General features: G+C 41.6%; 1 protein-coding gene across 3 annotated transcripts; it reads right to left on the reverse strand.

The window, feature by feature from the left end:
• Positions 1-705: 705 nt before the first annotated feature.
• shroom1 (shroom family member 1) lies at positions 706-15505 on the reverse strand. Of its 3 annotated transcripts, XM_061055155.1 has the most exons (10): positions 14302-15503; positions 10539-11658; positions 8737-10508; positions 8457-8643; positions 8121-8167; positions 7126-7773; positions 6431-7030; positions 5667-5775; positions 4763-5035; positions 706-3375 (listed from the first exon to the last, which is right to left on the reverse strand). In XM_061055155.1, exons 2-10 carry the CDS (start codon positions 11436-11438, stop codon positions 3121-3123), a joined length of 4791 nt encoding a protein of 1596 aa, XP_060911138.1. In that variant the 5' UTR covers positions 11439-11658; positions 14302-15503; the 3' UTR covers positions 706-3120. The 3 variants fall into 3 exon arrangements, with proteins under 3 accessions (XP_060911138.1, XP_060911137.1, XP_060911136.1); XM_061055154.1 differs by having other exon boundaries at positions 4763-5032; positions 8737-11658; positions 14302-15505; XM_061055153.1 differs by having other exon boundaries at positions 8737-11658.
• Positions 15506-17472: the final 1967 nt, after the last annotated feature.

Consider the following 17472-nt stretch of genomic DNA (forward strand, 5'->3'; position numbering starts at 1 on the left):
GAAGAAAACAGACTGCCAAGAATACACCAAATACACAAAGACTGACTTTCTGAGCAGTACAGAAAACCATTTGATTACCAAGTCATCCTTTATTTAAATGTTGGGGTCACTGTGGAGCTCACAATACTGACATTAAGCGTAAGAGCTTGAACAACTTAGCATCAGAAATGTATTTAAAAGTTCCCTCTGTTATTTGCTACCCGATTATTACTAATTTCTTGCTGTCATATACAGTATATCAGCATCAGCTGTATGATTCTCTTTAAAACAACACTATTCTTTTAACTGTACAACCTTGATTTAATCCCATGTTGAACTATTTGCTTACGGTGAGTGGATTCAGTAATTAATAGCAAGTGATTGGACTGAGATGCAGTGTGTTGATGTACCTGCAGAGGGCAGAGACGAGCTCTGATAAGAACCTACAAATCCAAGAGATTTGCCAAGGACACTCCAGACTTTTTTGGCAGTATATGAAATATATGTGGAGGTTAAAACTTTTCTAAATAAAATAAGTGACAGAGTATCATTTTTTTCCTGTTCTCAAAGCCTGAATACTGCAACAGTAGCACAAGGTATACATCACTTCTATAAATACTTCACGTAGCCTCTCTATGTATGTAGTGTCATGTACTTGAAGTTATCCTGTAGCAAATGATTCAAAATGTTCACCATGGCTTTAAAAAGAAGAAATGTACACTTGGAAGAGAGGGAGAGCTTAATTTATTCACAATATTACAAACATCATGGAATTTATAACTCCAAACAGGCACAAAAAAAACAACTCACACTCTCAAAAGTCACGGAAATATAGCTGAAAATGTGGCTTCCATCACGGTTTTAAAACAAGTTCTGCTCGTATTAATGTTGCACTGCATCCAGTTCTTGAAACAAACAACAAACAGCCCACATAAACAAATATCCAATTTAAAAAATAAACGGCGACCATGACAAAGCACTGCTTTGATTGAAAGACAGAAATGAGAAATGACTCGGGAATTTGTCAAACATTTGTTAGTATGCATGCACACGCAGCAAGAACTAAAAGGATTACTTCTCCATGTGCTGCTCCTTTTGTGGGAGCTTTTCCCTCACACTTTCTTCCCCAGTCTTTCTTTCTTATTCCAAAAAAAGTCTGTCTTTTGCATACTTCAGGAATTCCTGCAGGCTTCAGGAAACAACATGAGTCTTTCTAACCCTTCAGCCCTGCGTCAGCACTAAAGCCAAAACAAACATACATTTGTTTAGCAAACTGAAACAGGCCGGACCTAAATCTCCAAAGAAATGCTTTAGGGGTGAAGGTGTAGAGGGGTTTCTAGTGTCTGTGGAAAAACAGGTTTTAGTTGTTTATTTTTATTTATTTATTTTTATTTTTTAACATTGTTGACAAGTTACTGATGTATTTTTATTTTTGAGTGTGTTATATCTGTTGATGACACTTTACCTCTTTGAGGTCACAATCATTTAAATATCATTAAAACAACATGCAACCCAAACGCTTGATCTGTTTTTTTTTTTTTAGTAAATCCAACAGGTGTGTTTTCCTGAGGGAGGATTTTGATCACTTAAAGACTTACAATGAGTTTAAAAAAAAAAAAAATCATACACAGCAAACACCAAGAGGAGTTCTGTCTTTCCTGTGACTAATCTCTACACACACAAAGTGAAGACATTCATGATTCCAAGCAAAGACACACAAACCGCACATGTAGAGGAACACTTCACACACCTCTAAAAACAACTCTGATGGTTCAAAAAGTCCATAGATAGAAATGAATACAACCACAGAAGCTAATGACGTATAGCAGTTTTTAAAAAGTGATATTCTTGACAGAATGAGGGGAAAGTAACTTGATTCAGAGTGTTCATTTAAATAAACCTGAAGGTTACATGTGTCTAAAGAGGGGAAAAACAGTGGAGGTAGAGAATAGAATTTTAGTTTAAGACACCTGAAGTGAAGATTGTGGACTTCTTTAAAAAGTATTTCAAGTATCACGTGTCACTCCTGCGACAAAGAGACATTGGAAGGAAATAATTGTTGCTTACTTATAATCTGCTTTAAAGAGGTTTACTGCCTCCGTATGAGGAACCGTTCCAGCATGAAATCATCAAGACTTAATAACATTAAGCATGAAATAAGCTGGAGAAGAATTTGTACACATTCCTTAATGTTGCTGGGGTGTACTCATGTACCTTTTCAGAACACTATTACAACATTCCTATTCAACATTATAACAAGAAACCAAGAGAAAGAAGTAAAGTGGAAATATTGTTTGAATGGATGGAGTAAGGCTTTCACTTGAGATTATGCAGAAACAAATCGGATTTTGATGAAATGTGCATTCACATATCAGTACAAAGTGCTTTTTTTTTCATTCACCCTTTTTGGTTTTTAGTGCCTTCATTTGAAACATCTTCTTAAAGTACATTAAAAAAGAAGATTAAAATAAACTACATCTATAGTACATTTTTCACTGACATGATACAGTACACTGCCCACTCTCAGGCTACCCACTTTAACTGAAGCCTTCTCACTGGTCAAAATACAATCTTAAAGCTCATAGAAGGTTTCCTCAGGTGCAGATACAGGGCTTTCAACAACTATCGTCTGAAAAAGTTGAGGACAGTAGCTGGAGCTAACAAGGGACGCAAAGTTTCCAACCAGCAGCACTAATGGAAAACAATCCGCAGATATCAAGGCACACGGAAAGAAATGTCATTCGTCTGCTTTAAGTCAATACAAACATGTCCAAAATATTGGTAAAGGTCTTGAAGACTGTGCGAAAGACAATGGGCGGTGATTAGATGAGCAATCTGGGCATGCTCAGTAGGAGACAAAAAAGGCAAGGAGCTTCAGTCTTTATAGTCTTGATTGTTCATATCTTGTTCGACATTGCGTTATGAGAGGAATGCAGATAGCAAGATGGGTCTTCCGATAGCCAGTCAAACTCTTCTTAAGCACAAAAGACCCGGTGCAAAGGGTTGGAGATACCTGCTGGACTACTGTCTACATGTACATCCAAACTCCTCTGCATGTCCTTTTGAACCATTCATCCCTCCATCAGGGCAAGTTATAAAAAGAAAGGAGTAATCAGTGCTTTCATTGTCCCTCCTCCTTCCTCACACATTCAGACTGTTGGAAAGCGCCTCCAGCTGCTCCTCTCCCAGCCTCTGCTTCTCCTCCAGGTCCTTCTGCCGGATGAGCAGTGACGCCTTGGTCTGGACAAAGCGCCGGTAGTCCTGCAGCTGCTCGGCCGACAGCTGGCGAGAGAGGAAGGTGGAGACCAGGTTCTCTCTCCGGTCCAGGTTATCTTTCAGGTCTTTGGCGTCCTCCCTCTGTTTGCACAGCAGACGATGGCGACTGTCCAGGGATTGCTGAGTGCAAAGACAGAGGATAGCAGATAAAATACACATGAGATTGTAAAAGGTTAAATTTTCTCTCTTTGAAACACTACATTGATGAGAAAAATGAAATCTGATTTTTTGTTGTTGAAATGTTAGCCTTATTTTAGTGCTGAGTTCACATCTGCAGAGCATTAGATCCACTGTCATACTATTCTAAAAAAAAAAAAAAAGTAAATATTCTGCTGTAACACAGCTCATACAAATACACTATTTGATAAAATTGAAAAATGAGATCATTCATGACGTTGTAGACAGGTGTGGTATAGAGCAGTGAAAGTTGTGTGATCATGTGTCAGACAGCAGAAGGAAAGGCGTTGCAGTGTTTCCTTGTGTCAACAGAGGGCAGGGTAGATACAAATGTCATCGAAACCGGACTGGAGTTTCGGTGAGTCAGTGTAAATACCAGTGTTGCTGATAACAGCAAGAAAACAAATGAGCCTCTAACAAGCCCTGAGTGTGCAGCACGTTCCACCAGGCTTTTGCAGATGAAAAAACTAACAAGGAGCTCTTTCAGGGATAAATCTAGAAATCTAATGCATCCATGCAAACATAAACTGATGATGAAAACACTGAGATGCAAAATGAAACATGATATTCAAAGCATAGAGCTTAGGGCTACACGTGATAATATTTGAGAAAGAAAATGCATTACTATTATCAAAATTAGTAAGTAGGTCATTTTTGACAGTAAATATATTGAAATGAAGCTAACTCAGATGCAGAATGACAACATTCAAGTAACTGTACCTCAATAAGTCAAACCAAAAAGTTCAGTCACACTGACAAAGTTCAGTATATCATAAATAACCTTTAAATGTCAGATAAATCATTTGGCCCAGACACAGATAAGTTTTAAACGGGTGATTATACAAAGATAAAGCTAACGACATTTTTTGAATTCCAGAGTGAGAAACCTTGACTCTATTAAAGTCGCCCTTCAACTTCTCCCAAGTGGCATGTTTGTTGTTCTAAAGCAAACAGAACAAGAGTATAGCTGAGGGCATGGGAGCAGCAGCACACCTCTTACACTCATGGTTCTTGTCGCCAGAAGCATTGAAAGAGTTGCGGTGAATTATGAGAACCACCGGGAGAAATTATGTGTTAAAAATAGTAACCCCCCCCGCCAGAGCATTCACTGACTGTACAGTAGGCTTTTACTCAAAATCATTAACATGAATGTAAATAGGAATGTAATTACCCTAACATATGATGATGCATTAAGTACATGAGTAGATTTTTATTATGTCTTATTACACTAACATTTGAATTGAATTGATTTATTTACCATACAGGAACTTTCTCTAAATGGAAATTTCTCTCTTGACAAAACTTTGATACCATCATTTTGCCTCCTCACCTTCTCCTCAGCATCGGTGTGTTGGTCCACTGTGCTCAGGGCGTTCTGTACCCTGGCCAGCCGGGCAGAGAGGCACAGCAGCAGGTTGACCACCCTCTCCAAGTCTCCTATGAAGAGGTCGTACCTTTCCTGCTCCACAGGCACACAGCACTCACGGACAAGAACCTCCAGGGTCTCGCCGTGGGCCACATTGTCCTGAATTTCTATCTGGAGGGTGTCACGGGTCTCTTCCAGTGATTTTAGACGTGCCTCAATATGGTTCACCAACTGCTGCTGTTGATTTAAGCAGAGAGGATAATGTGAGATTTTAAGCAATGATGAAGTACAATAGACATACATGGTGAAAATAGTGTGGGGGTAAAACTTCTAAAACCAAAGCACATAGTTTTAATCAGATTTTTCATCCAGCCTTGCTGTCATTACATCATGGACAAAAGTATACTGCATCAAGAATGAATGCTAACTGAAATAGGGGACTTGGGTTGGCTATTTACTGAGCTAAACATTAGCCAAGTGTGAGACAGTGATAAGAGACAGACAGTACATCATGAGATAAGAGACACATAACTATCTCAGACTGAAATGAGTCCACTTAAGGCCAAATAGCAACAAAATGGTATGGATATGATATCACTGCAGTGCTTTTGCTCTTTGAAAGAAAAAGCAGTTCATAGTACAAAGGTAAAGGCCCTGTTTGTTCAGCTGTCACCGCTGCATTCCTGTCTTTCTTAATGTACGTGGACCAAAGCTGTGATGATTTTAGACACCCATTGTTTTATTTTAAGTAAAGTTATATATTTCTGCCTACTTTCTGGTGCTTTTTAGCTTGAACACTATTTTTTATTAAAGTTGTGTTTCTGTTTTTAGGATTAATAGATTGTTTAGTGCACAAATCAATAATTACCTTCTTCTCAGTGATGTCATCTTTGCTCTGCAGGTCTGTACTCTGAGATGTGGAGCTGTGTGGAGCAGAAGGACAAGGAGGAGGTACAGTCCCTTTAACTGTTTCGGCACTAGAAAAGAAACATTTGGTCAAGTTAGCTTTCAGCAATGATACTTCATTACAAATGGCCAATAAAGGCTTCGATTCTACATGCAGTATACCCTGAGCGATAGCATAGGGATAGTTGCATATAACAAAATACTGAAATGCAACTGTACACTCTCTATATATTTGCAGTGTGCTTACTCTAGCAAAAACCTGGGTGCAGGCACGGCTGTCAGCAGACAGCCAGAGTGTGTCTCTGCATGTGATGCAACAAAAGGTAACAGTGCACTGGTGGAGCAGTTCTTTGGCAATCAGAAACCAGTATTAAGTTTCATAGAGGAACATTACACTAGGGAACTTGATGTAAGTGGGAGGGATACTTCTTTCCATCTACATAGCTGTGTATACACAGGTTAAAGGATTGTGTAGCTCAAGTGTAGAAACTCAAGGATTTAGGAAATGTATCAAGTGTCTAGTTGTCTTTGATGTCTGTAGCAATTTCTTTTATTTTACACTTTACACTAGAAGGCATGTTCACCGTTTCAGAATAAGTCTTCTAAAGTGTGTGCTATTTTTCCCAATTCAGGAAGTAAAAATAATACCTTTTCAGTTAAAATGTGTATTGTTGATTTGTGGAAACTAGTTGGGGTTTGTGGAGGACAAGAAAAGCAAACATTTACCTTTCACAGCCTTCCCTCTGCTCCTGTTTCTTCTTGTAGTGCTCCTCCATCAGCAGCGTGTCCTCTGATAGCAGCTGCTCCATCAGCATCAGCGCTGTCTTACGATTTGTAAGTGGATAAAGCACTCTGGCCAGTGATTGGTCGGCATTCACCACTACTTCTACGAGCTCCTCCCACTTAGGTCGCTCAGTGGGCCTCTCTTGGTTTTCAGTCTCGCCCTCTGGTGTCCCCCTCTCCTCCAGCTCCTGGTTCTCTTTGGGCTCCTCATCTTCTGTTTCTGAATTTTTCTCCTCCTCCACCTGCTGACTGACATCTGTGTCTGAGACGGAGGTGGACAGAGACACAGAGGTATTACTTGTCTCTGTTGGGGGGGCTGACGTGGTGGACTCCTCTTCAAAAACGTTGTCTGTCAGCTGTAAGATTTGGACTTCGTCTTTGATCTCATCTTCCGAGGGGACAGTCCACAGCGATGGATCTGTGGTGACGCCGCAGCTTAGAGAGACTTCATGGTTTGACTCAGCTGTTAGGGTTTCATTGCTGGGTTCGTCCACTGACTGCTCTCTCTCTGATCCGGCCAGAGAAGGAGGAGAGGTCCGGACTCTGCGAGAAGTTAAACAAAGTGTGGTTTGAAAAAGAACACAAGAATTGGAAAAAAAAAAGGAAAAGTGCTGCATTTTAAAAGGGTCTAATCTTACCTGGAGCTAGGCCTGGTTTCATAAGAAAGCTTTGTCTGGGTGGGGGTGGACAAGGTGAATTTCATCTCCCCCTCGCAGGTATCTGGACCTCTGGGGGAAGGTGGGTTAGATGAAGTCTCACTGGGTGGCCTGCTGGATTTGAACTCATCTGTGACAGGACCGTGGAAACCAGGAGATCCTGAGTGAACCCTGGCCCGGGAAGAAGAGCGGGAGGCCGGGGAGGTGGATCTACTAGAGTTCCTTGTTCCTGCTGAGGCATCTTGCTCTGGTTCCGAGTTCTGCTTCAACATAGACTTTTTCTGGGTTGGAGTTTGTGTCTGCCCCTGAGTTTTCTTCTCCAGACCCTCCATCTCTTCAGCTTGCTCCGTTACATTTTGCTTCTTCCTCCCTTCGTCCTGTCCCTGGGGCTCTCTGACTTCAGCAAAGAATGAAACACTCCTTTTGTGTCTGTTCTGTCCTCCTGGTCCAGTCAAATGTCTCGATATTTGATCCAGCTGCTCAGAACTTTTACTCAAAGCTGACAATCTTGTTAACTTTGAGGCCCCGAGCTCTTCCATGGACTTCCCCCTCTGTGCAACCACACGGACACGCTTTTGGTCCTCAGGTAATGGCTTTGTTAAGGAATCCTCTGTATTGTTTTTCTGGGGACTGACATTGACATTAAATGATTAAATATGTGCCAATAGCAATACAATCAAACGTACATAATCTTTAATTCAAGACTGACAATAATGTTATCCCTACAAAATTAAGCTGTACTTTGACAAATAGACCAACTCCTTAGAAAATGGTACAGTTCTTAATTTGCAGTTAATGTTTAAATCTTTTAAAAGGACTGTTGGTCTGCTGGAGCAGGTGGGTGTTGACTTTCCAGTGCCACAATAACTCACACGGAGATTTATGGTCCTTGCAACAGCACACACATCACTGACCTAATACTCCACTGACCTAAAACCTAAAAATGTCCCAATTTTTCTGAGATTGCTGGCACATACCTCCAGGTTTCCATAGCATTAACAGGTAACAGATCCTTCTCGAGTGCCTGCAGACCCAGAGGAAGAACAAGCACATGAATTACACTTAACGTTGTACAAACTTTACTGAAATGATTACAGTAACAGCCAGATTTAGGTAAACGGGGTTATTTTGTAATTTGACTTTCACTTCAGAAATTAACTGCAAACATTGAGAAATGTTGTTTAGGGTGAAAAGATAACCTCTTAATATACCCATAAACACATTCTCTCATAATTAGGAGACATTTGGGTTTTCTGGCCTAATTTTTACATTCAGTTGTTTTTGTTGTTAGTATGTCATTTGAATATGCTTACCTGAAATGCATGTGGTGTGGATTTGGATCTGTTCCTGATGAAACTAGGCACTTCAGGCTGGTCTAAGAGACTCTCCACTGAGGCAGACTTCCCCTGAGATGGACCATGGCTCTCCCTCCATCTTGGTTGATTAGACTGGCCAGCATATTGGCCTGAACAAGACTGAGCTGAGAAAAACTGGGCATACCTGAACAATGAAAATTAAAAAGTTTTATTGACAGCATTAAAAAAAAAAGGACATAAATGTGTTTCTGCTCTCTGGCTCTGTTTGCTTTAATACCTGATTGAGCTGGTGGAGGAGTCAAGGATTCGTCCTGCAGAGTGGGGTCTGTGAAGTTTCTTCTTAATGTTTTTACCGTCCTGGTTTCCTGATAGAGGTTTTGCACCCCAGTCAAATGGCTTCTCCCCTAGAGAATGCCGCTGTCTTGATGGGGTTGTGAACTGAGGTGCTGGTTGCTGTGGTTCTGCCACTTTCTGACCTGTCTTGCGCTCCATGTACTCCACCAGGGCCTTTTGTTGCAGATGTTTTAGGTTCGTCTTTGAAGCACTAGAGGCTGAAAGGGCTCGACTCCTCGTCTCAAAAATCTTCCTACGTGCTGCGACCAGTCCCTGCTCCCCCTGATGTACAAGCTCCTCTTCCTCGCATTCAACATCAAATACGTTATCACTTTCGTTGCCAAAGGAGCGGCAAGCAGAGTGGACCGGGGCACTACCAAGCTGGTTGAGTTTATCTGGTTCAGAGTAGCACATCTTCTTCTGCTCAGGAGTCAAGCGCCTTCTGCCTCCGATGCGTGCTACCTGAGGCTGGGCAACATTTGCTGGCTTTCCATTTTCCTTTTCAGTCTCTTTATCCATCTCCTTGTGATTCTCACTGATTTCTTCTTTTATGCTACTTTTCTCTGTCCCCTCAGAGGTCAATGAGGGAGTGATCGTGTCTGTGGAGGTGTCAGAGTCCTGCGAGGAGGAGAAAGTGTGGATCACAGTAGGCCTCAACTCAAGATTTTGCCTCAAGCGGTGTGGCCATGACAGTTGCAAGTCCCTCCTTTTAAATGAAGTCTCTCTTAGGACTTTGGATTGGGCATCTTTCAGCTTCTCTTTGTAGTACTTTTTAAATGAGTCGTCCAAGGTGTTACAGGCACTAGAGACAATATCCCCTTTATTATCATTCTTGCTTTTGTCACTTTTTGGATGTCTCTCATTATCGATAACCACCCCATCGCCATGTCCTGTTTTGTTTTGAATGGTGTCCTTGTCTTTTGTACTGAAATCAACAGCCTTTTTTGGCTGTAACGCTGCCCTACTGGCTCCGGTGAGGTGGTACAGAAGCGGGGTCGTTTCTTTGTTTATCTTCTCACTGGCTACATCTGCAAAGGGCTGCCGTTTACCTCTCCTTGCCTGGTCCGCTTTCTTGGCATGGTTGGTCTGTTCATTGCTTAGTGTTGTGACCTCCTTCATTTTCATTGTTGAATCAGGAAGGCAGTTTTTGTCAGGTCCACAGTAGAATATAGGGTTGTTGGCAGTGTGGCGACCAATGTCTCGACAATGCATCATGTCGATTTCTTCCAAGGCATCAAAGCTTTGAGATGACTGCATTGATGTTAGGGAAAACCTGCAGTTCTCCTGGTCCTGGCTACTGGAGAACAGCTCTTTACACCTGGGCACAGAATGGAAAGCCTCTTTCTCATCTGAAATCATGCCACTGGAAGAACGAGAGCTCTCTTGGAGAGGTCTAAAGAAACTGTCCATTGTGCTGTGAGATCGTTCTTTTTCTCTTAGGCTGTGTGTCTCCAACACAGTGGAGCTCTCACTCCCAGTTTCAGACCCACATACTGATGAAGAGTGTGTCCTCATACCAGATTCAGACGGCTTACACACTCCGGTGACAAAGTAGAATTGACCCTTGTGCTGAATGCTGCTGTTGATAAAACTCTGTCTGGAATTCCAGGGGCTTGCTGCTTGGGTTGACTCTGCGCTAACCCAATTGTCAGCTGAGTGTGCCCTTTTGCGATGATTCTCAAAGTGGTTACTGCTACCACTGGGCTTGTTTGGATGGTTTCCATTACACCCAGCCTTGCTGGGGAGCTGTATGGACTTCAGGTGGTCAGGCTGGCTCATGGCTCGGCTTAAAATGTTTGTTGACTTCTGCTGCTCAGAGGCAGATTTTTTGTCCGTGATGAAAAGATATTCTGGGTTAAACTGCTGGTTCACCCTGGTCTGGTCATGTGGCTGGAGGTGGGGATGGTAGCTTGGTAGCTGCTGAGCCTGTGTTTGCTGCTGATGAGAGCCCCTCCAAACGGAGAACACTGGCTCGGAATTGAAGCTGAAGTTTGCTGTATCTGGGTTAGCCGCCTCAAGTCTTGGGGTAGTCAGACCCTGTTGATGTGGAACTAGTCGATTGGTTGGTCTGGGCTGTTGTTTTGCCTCTGGCTGCTGGGGTCGAAACTCAGTGTCTTGCTGGGGAATCCTGCTGTTCTCCAAGTTTTTTGTGGCAATGAAACTATCCAGGCGTGTTGGGACTGGAGGAGGACGATCAATAGGTGCATCCTGCTTAGATAGTGCTTTGTTGTTGGTGTGGAGACTATTATTACCGTGATGATTGCTATGGTTAACATTGTTATTGGTATTATTGCGATACTGCTGTGAGATAGCTTCAACAGAGCGATAGATCTGGTCCATGGTCTTTGAGTCAGATTGGAGAACCTGGGTTGGGTTGTAGATGGACTTTACATACTTAAGATCAGCATAGTGGCTGAAGTGGCTGGACTGCAGGTCTTCTGGGAGAAAGGGAGAGGGGTAGTCTGGGGCATTAGACCCTCCAGAGAAGGAGCTATAAGCAGAGTCTCCTTTGCCGTGTTGGTGATGGGCAAGTTGGTCAGCAATGCTGCTGTTGGACTTGGCTGGGGAGAGCCGACTGACTGACAGGCTCAGAGGATGCAGGTCCACGTTGCTCATTCTCTCAAAGTGGAAGTTGTAGGAATCCATGGAGGACTGGGAAGGATAGCAGGAAGGGAAGGGCAGAGTTTGGAGTTGTGTGGTATGTGTATGTGCTCTGATGCATGTGTCTTCCTCGTGGATGAAACTGGGAGAATTACCACCAACACATTTGCACAAGGTTGCCTGTCACACTTGCTGCTAATTAGGTCATTTTCCTTACTTCTTTCTGTTTATTCAAAGAATCTTGAAAGGGTCTGCTCGTTAGCTCCTGGGGGAGAAAGCATAAACACAGCACTGACTGGTTAGTCTAAAGTCTTGACTTAGGACTCATGCTTCAGTCATACATCTGTGCCAAATGGTTGCTCAAGAGTGAATAGATTGACTAAATGTGTAACACAAATGATTTTTTAAAGTTTACCAATACTCACTGCCTGCATCAAAATGACACTATAAACACGTGTTTGTATTAGATTGTCAACTTGGCATGTCATCTTGTTTAATGGCACACATAGCTCATACACACACATCAAAGATAAACACAATTATACCACATCTAGCACTCTGCATGAAAGAAAATTCTGTGTTTGTTAAAATGTGAATAGCAAAAAAAAGTATTTTATGCCAGGTGCTTTCTACCCAAACACCATTAAGATGCCAGAAAATGGTAACTCAGCAGTGATGCCGGGCATTTCTAGGTCAAATTCCTTGAGTGAGACAAATCATACACCACAGGACTGTTTTTTATTTCCCAAAAGTTAAAAGTATTCTATCTTTTTCTGTCCTATTTTTGACTCAAAATGTGTCTGATTCCCTTCTCTTTTTTAAGTGTTTGAATTTGTTTTAGAAAGTTTACTAACCCTTCATTTTGGAAAAGTTGAAGCCAATTTTAGTTCATGTTCAATAATATTGTGCCAAAATAAGGGGAAGCAACTAATGATTCTTTACATTGAAACATCTGCCGACAAGATCTATCTTGTAATTTTTGGTCTGTAACATTTTTCAATAATGACAGGTGACGTCTTCATTCCGTTTTTTCCGACGAACATTTAAAAAGCTGAAAACCCTAGCAATGTTTGCTTAAAGGACCAATTATGAAAATACTTACAGATTGATTTTCAGTCAATAGATCTCTGTATAAACTAATAGTAGCATTTTCAGTCAAAATAGCTAACTTAGTCTGTCTGGCTAAGTCACAGTCATTATCGCTTGAAAACAAAAACGTTGACACTTTATACCTCACACTTTATATTTTAATATAACATGATTGTGTGAACAAGACCGATGGTTTGATGTCATATTTATGTTTTTAACAGCTGACACGGCACCAAGCTGCGTTTTTTAGGTTAGTACAATTAGCCACCAGTTGAGGAATCTGACTGCATCAGCAAGGCCTCTCATTAAGGGCCTTGAGGTTCTTAGTGCACGTTGCAGCACATGTATAAAAAATGTAAGGAATTCTATATGGAACTGCAGAAATCTGGGAGGTTAGTCATGTGAAAGATGTAAAAGGTCCCATTATACAGCACTGCAACCCCTTAAGACAAGTCAACCTTTTCCCCAATTATTCAGGAAATGTTAAAGTTTCTTGCTTTCTGCTTTGAAGAGTGCACTAATAGTATTGTTCATCGCTTACAGAAACACGGTAAAGCTAAATCAAACCATCAAATGCAAGTGCTATTTAAACAATGATTTTGTGCTTTCTATAATTAATCGGCTTTAACATTGATTCTCCAAAGAACATTTTGAATTTTGAGTGTGGTAAATTATTAAAATGACCATAATCCAAATGGCTATATCCCTGACCTTAGTCCTGCTAATATATGATTTGGGTTTCTTATAGCTTTGCCTCGACCTTTTCCAATCAGTCCTTGTTAACTGTAGAAAAACATAGAATTTGAAAACATGATAACCTACAATTTCTGTCATCATTAGCTATCCAAAAATAATCTTCAGAGCAGAAACCAGCCCCTGCAGGTTAATGATAGGTTTAGGTTTTACTGCGGCTTCTAATGACAGAGTAAAAGTAGGCTATCCCATGACCCGCATACCTGCCCATGACTTTGTCATCAAATTGTAAGTTACATACCTGTCATGCATAAACAAAGGTCAATGATACCACAATAATAATAACAAGCCAACCAGTAAATCTACTTTGTAAAGGCAGTATAAAACTTAGGCCTCACAATGGATGGAGAAATGTTGGACCCATTATGAATCAGCTGATTTTATTCCTTTTGTTTTAAAAATCCAAAAGTTATTCTCACAGACAATTATCAAAATCCAGCGATCAATGCCAGCTTTGAAACCAAGACTGATAACTCACAACTCTTGTATTATCAAGGAGCCTTTTTTTCCCTTTATTGCCAAGTTTTTCCTGCTCAGTACAAAAAAAAAACTGAATCAAAGCTGATCCATATTGTCATTTTGGAAACACACAGTATTAAGGTGGATCCCATGTGTGTTTGACGGGCCTTCTGATCTGTTGTTAATCCGTGTGTGTGTGTGTGTGTGTGTGTGTGTGTGTGTGTGTGTGTGTGGTTTCCAACCCTCCTCTTCCCTCTGTGAACAGAGGGAGAGGCTCCCAAACAGGGGAGCACTCAAGTGGAAGTGATGGAGGGGACAGGCAGTGACAAAATGTACAGAGAGGGGAGAGGGAAGGGAGAGGAGGGTGAGGCTGTGGGTGACCAGCCCGGACAAATACCCTCACACGCAAACTACAACAACAAGAGACAAGCGAAGCGAACAATGACAGCAGGGCAGGAAAACTGGACACAAGTTAGAAGGCTGGAGCAACAGTCACAGGGAAGACTGGGAACCACTAAGAGGCCAGCTACGTGCAGTTTAAATGTTCTAATGGAAGTTTACAAACCTAAGAGAGCACTGTAAGTAAGACAAAGGTAGAAAAACTCACCCAAACTTTGAGTCTACGCTGCTCACTTTCCTGATTTCCATCTGAAAAAGAAAAAGTTTCCTTAGTTTTAACCATTACAAGGATTTGTTGAAAGATCTCTGTCCTCATTTCTTATTCAGAACATCTTTCTTCCTCTAAAGAGGGACCAGACCGAGTAACCAGGAGAGCTACATATTAGAGGGAAGACTTCTAGTGAGTCCCTTCTCCCCCCCCCAGGCTGCCCAGTGGGAGCAACTGATTGGCCAGCCGATGACGTCCGGCTCTCGGATGCACAATGAGCGCAGCGGAGGGAATATTTCACTGCTGCAGATAGCTGCTAGTGCTGCCGGTCGCATGAACAACAGAGAGAGAGAGAGAGAGAGAGAGAGAGAGAGAGAGAGAGAGAGAGAGAGAGAGAGAGAGAGAGAGAGGGAGGGAGGGAGGGAGAGAGAGAGAGACAGAGAGACAGAGAGAGGGGAGCAAAAAAAAAAGGAGGCCTCGCATTCCTGGCTGGCTTCAAAGACGGAGCAGAGCCGGGCGCCATTCATTCCCAAGGCCCTGAGCCCTGCACATGGAGACTAGCCAAAGCTTGAGGGGGTAGTCTTGGTGGTGGAGCGGCTGGGTGTATGGGTGACCAATCGGCCTCAACCCCCTGGTCCAAAATACTAACTATCCCTCACCATCATCCTCAATATTTTTTTTTTTGTTTTTAACACCTGACTCCAACTGAGAACAACAAATTGTGCAGCATTCAATCAACATCCTAATCAAACCCAATTTTGTACAAACCAAGATGGCTGCCACCAAAGAGATAGTCGGAATCAGTAAGGTAATTTCCTTGCGCTTCATTTGAGACAAACCATAAAGGGTTCATTCAGTGTGATTGTGCCAAAGACAGAAACTCTGTAGGAACACTACAGCAGAGCAGAGACATTGCTCTTGACAGCAAAACGCATATGGTAGGGAAAACACTGCACAGAAGTAACCATCCCTGTGAAACACATTGCTCTGTATAGTTGATCTTAACAAAGCCCTAACTTGAGTGGAGTGATTCAAGGAATCATTTCAGTCCTACATCAGAGGTACTATGGTCGCCAATTGGAAAGAGCTTCCTGGCCAATTCATTTCCCCCCTGATTTAATAATAAAGATAGAAATCTCTGGCTTCAAATATTATATTTTAAGTGTAAAAATCAAAGAAAATCTGAGTTTGAACTCACAACACACAGCCAGGCATTTCACTGTTTTATTTATACAGCTTTTATACTCATTCTCAGTCTTTGTTAATACTCTGCCCCTTGGTTAGATCACCTGCCCAGTGTAAAAAGGCTACAGTCTGCCCTGTATTGGCCCTGTGGATGTAATTCCAACCCCTGTCTGTTTCATGTCATCCTCTCCACCCTTGTCTCTATGCTGTTCCCCTCAAGTGCCCCTATGTCAATAAACAAAATGACAACAAAAAAAACAAAAAAACACAAGTTACCTGATTGGAACTTATGAGCTAAAAAGCCAAAGAGAGTTAGCCTTAAAATAATATACTTTAATCCACTTTCGAGACGTGTTTACCAGGAACCTCTACAACAGGGGTCACCATGTAAAAGAGATGTGTAAACAAGGATAAGCTCATGACAACTTCTGCTTGACAACTGAGCTAAGTCCTATTCTTACGCTTCTTAAGTTTGCCTTAAGACTTGTAAGAATTTAAAGACCATATGTTTAAAAACATCCAGCAGGGTCAAGGAAGGACTCAGGCTGGGACACATTTTTTTTAAGAAGCATGGATTTTCAAATGAACGAGAGCAAGAACAAGGGGGTGAGGGTACCAGTGGGTGTTAAATTCTTTCAGATTCTTTTCTTTTTGTATTTCATAGTGATTATGTGTTCCAGCGTGACCTTCACCATGCAGCCACGAGACTGGACCACCAGGCGCCAAAGAACTGAAGGCAGAATTTAGACGGAAAGACAGAGAATAAGAGCCAGGGATGGTAAGAAGTTGCAACAGAATTACAAAAATGAAAGTAAAGTATGGTCAAACTTGGCATAGCTGTATGCAAGAGAGGAGGACACAAGCAGGAAAATCAGGGACTACACAGCTGATGCCATGGATAGCTGGCCAATCAACTAACATGCCAGAACCAATAAGCTTGTTAGCCCTGCTGGACGTGCTTAATCTGTTGATTTAGATGATGAGTTGATGGACCTCCATTCCTCTGACTGAGAAGCTTAATGGATTGATTGTTGCATTTAATAAGAAACATTATAAACACATTTAAAAGTGCTTAATAATAGCTTTTGTTAATGAATTTGTTCTTAGCCTAAGTCTAACTCTGTGAAACAACAACATTATATATCAGTAATTTCCCACTTGAGAGGGATCCATTGCAGCACCACAATTAACTCGTCAATGTTATTTAATGCACCTGTGCGCTTCCTCCCATAGGTCAAAAAGCCTGAAAATGTCTGAAAACTTAAATGACTTTTTTTGCATGTTAACTTCTAACACTAATATAAAATCAGGCTTAGTGGAATGGAAGGTCACTTCTACTGAAAGACAACTAAAGATCCAGATGTGAACATTCGGATTAACAATTACCAAGGTAAGGTACAAGAGGAACAACCAGGAACTGTCAGAATGCGGCTTTATGAATAAACAACTCTTGTGAAATGTGTAAGAGAATAAGATATACCACATAGTGTCCTCTAAGATATACCACATAGTGTCCTCTACAGAGACAACATGTAGCCTACAGGACAGCAGTGTCCTCTACACCCACCCCAAGGTGGGTCACCAGCCACCAAGAGGGGGGTTGCGAGATGCCTTCCATAAAAAATTAAAAGTGCATAAATATATATTTTTACAATTTTTGTAAATATACAAAAAGTAGTCCAATGTCATATAAGACAGTATCATTAAGTGAAATGGAAATGACCTTTTTAATTCTTTTAGGCTGTTGTATTATTTTGTGTTCCTAGTTTTTGGATAGGTTTATTAGAGTGTGCGCGTGGCTGTCGCTACGTTGTATACCTAACTAACCACCTTAAAGAACAGTGGGGGGTCCCCAGTTTCTGTCACCCTTATTTTGGGGGTCACGACCTGAAAAGTTTGGGAACCCCTGCTCTACAGGACAGAGAAGTCCTCCTTACCATAAAGCAAGAATAGACTCTTGACTGATCAGAGACTTGACTCACAGGA

Source organism: Labrus mixtus, chromosome 14 (assembly GCF_963584025.1).
Source record: "Labrus mixtus chromosome 14, fLabMix1.1, whole genome shotgun sequence".
Lineage (NCBI taxonomy): Eukaryota > Metazoa > Chordata > Actinopteri > Labriformes > Labridae > Labrus > Labrus mixtus.

Bases quoted from the DNA above. Each gene is read 5' to 3' on its own strand.
- shroom1 (XM_061055153.1), bottom strand. From the start codon at position 11,438: ATGGATTCCTACAACTTCCACTTTGAGAGAATGAGCAACGTGGACCTG. The intron at 8,168-8,456 runs GTAAGCATATTC...CTGGGTCTGCAG, and splicing joins CCACACCACATGCATTTCAG to GCACTCGAGAAGGATCTGTT. The intron at 7,031-7,125 runs GTAAGATTAGAC...AACTTCTCGCAG, and splicing joins GAAACCAGGCCTAGCTCCAG to AGTCCGGACCTCTCCTCCTT.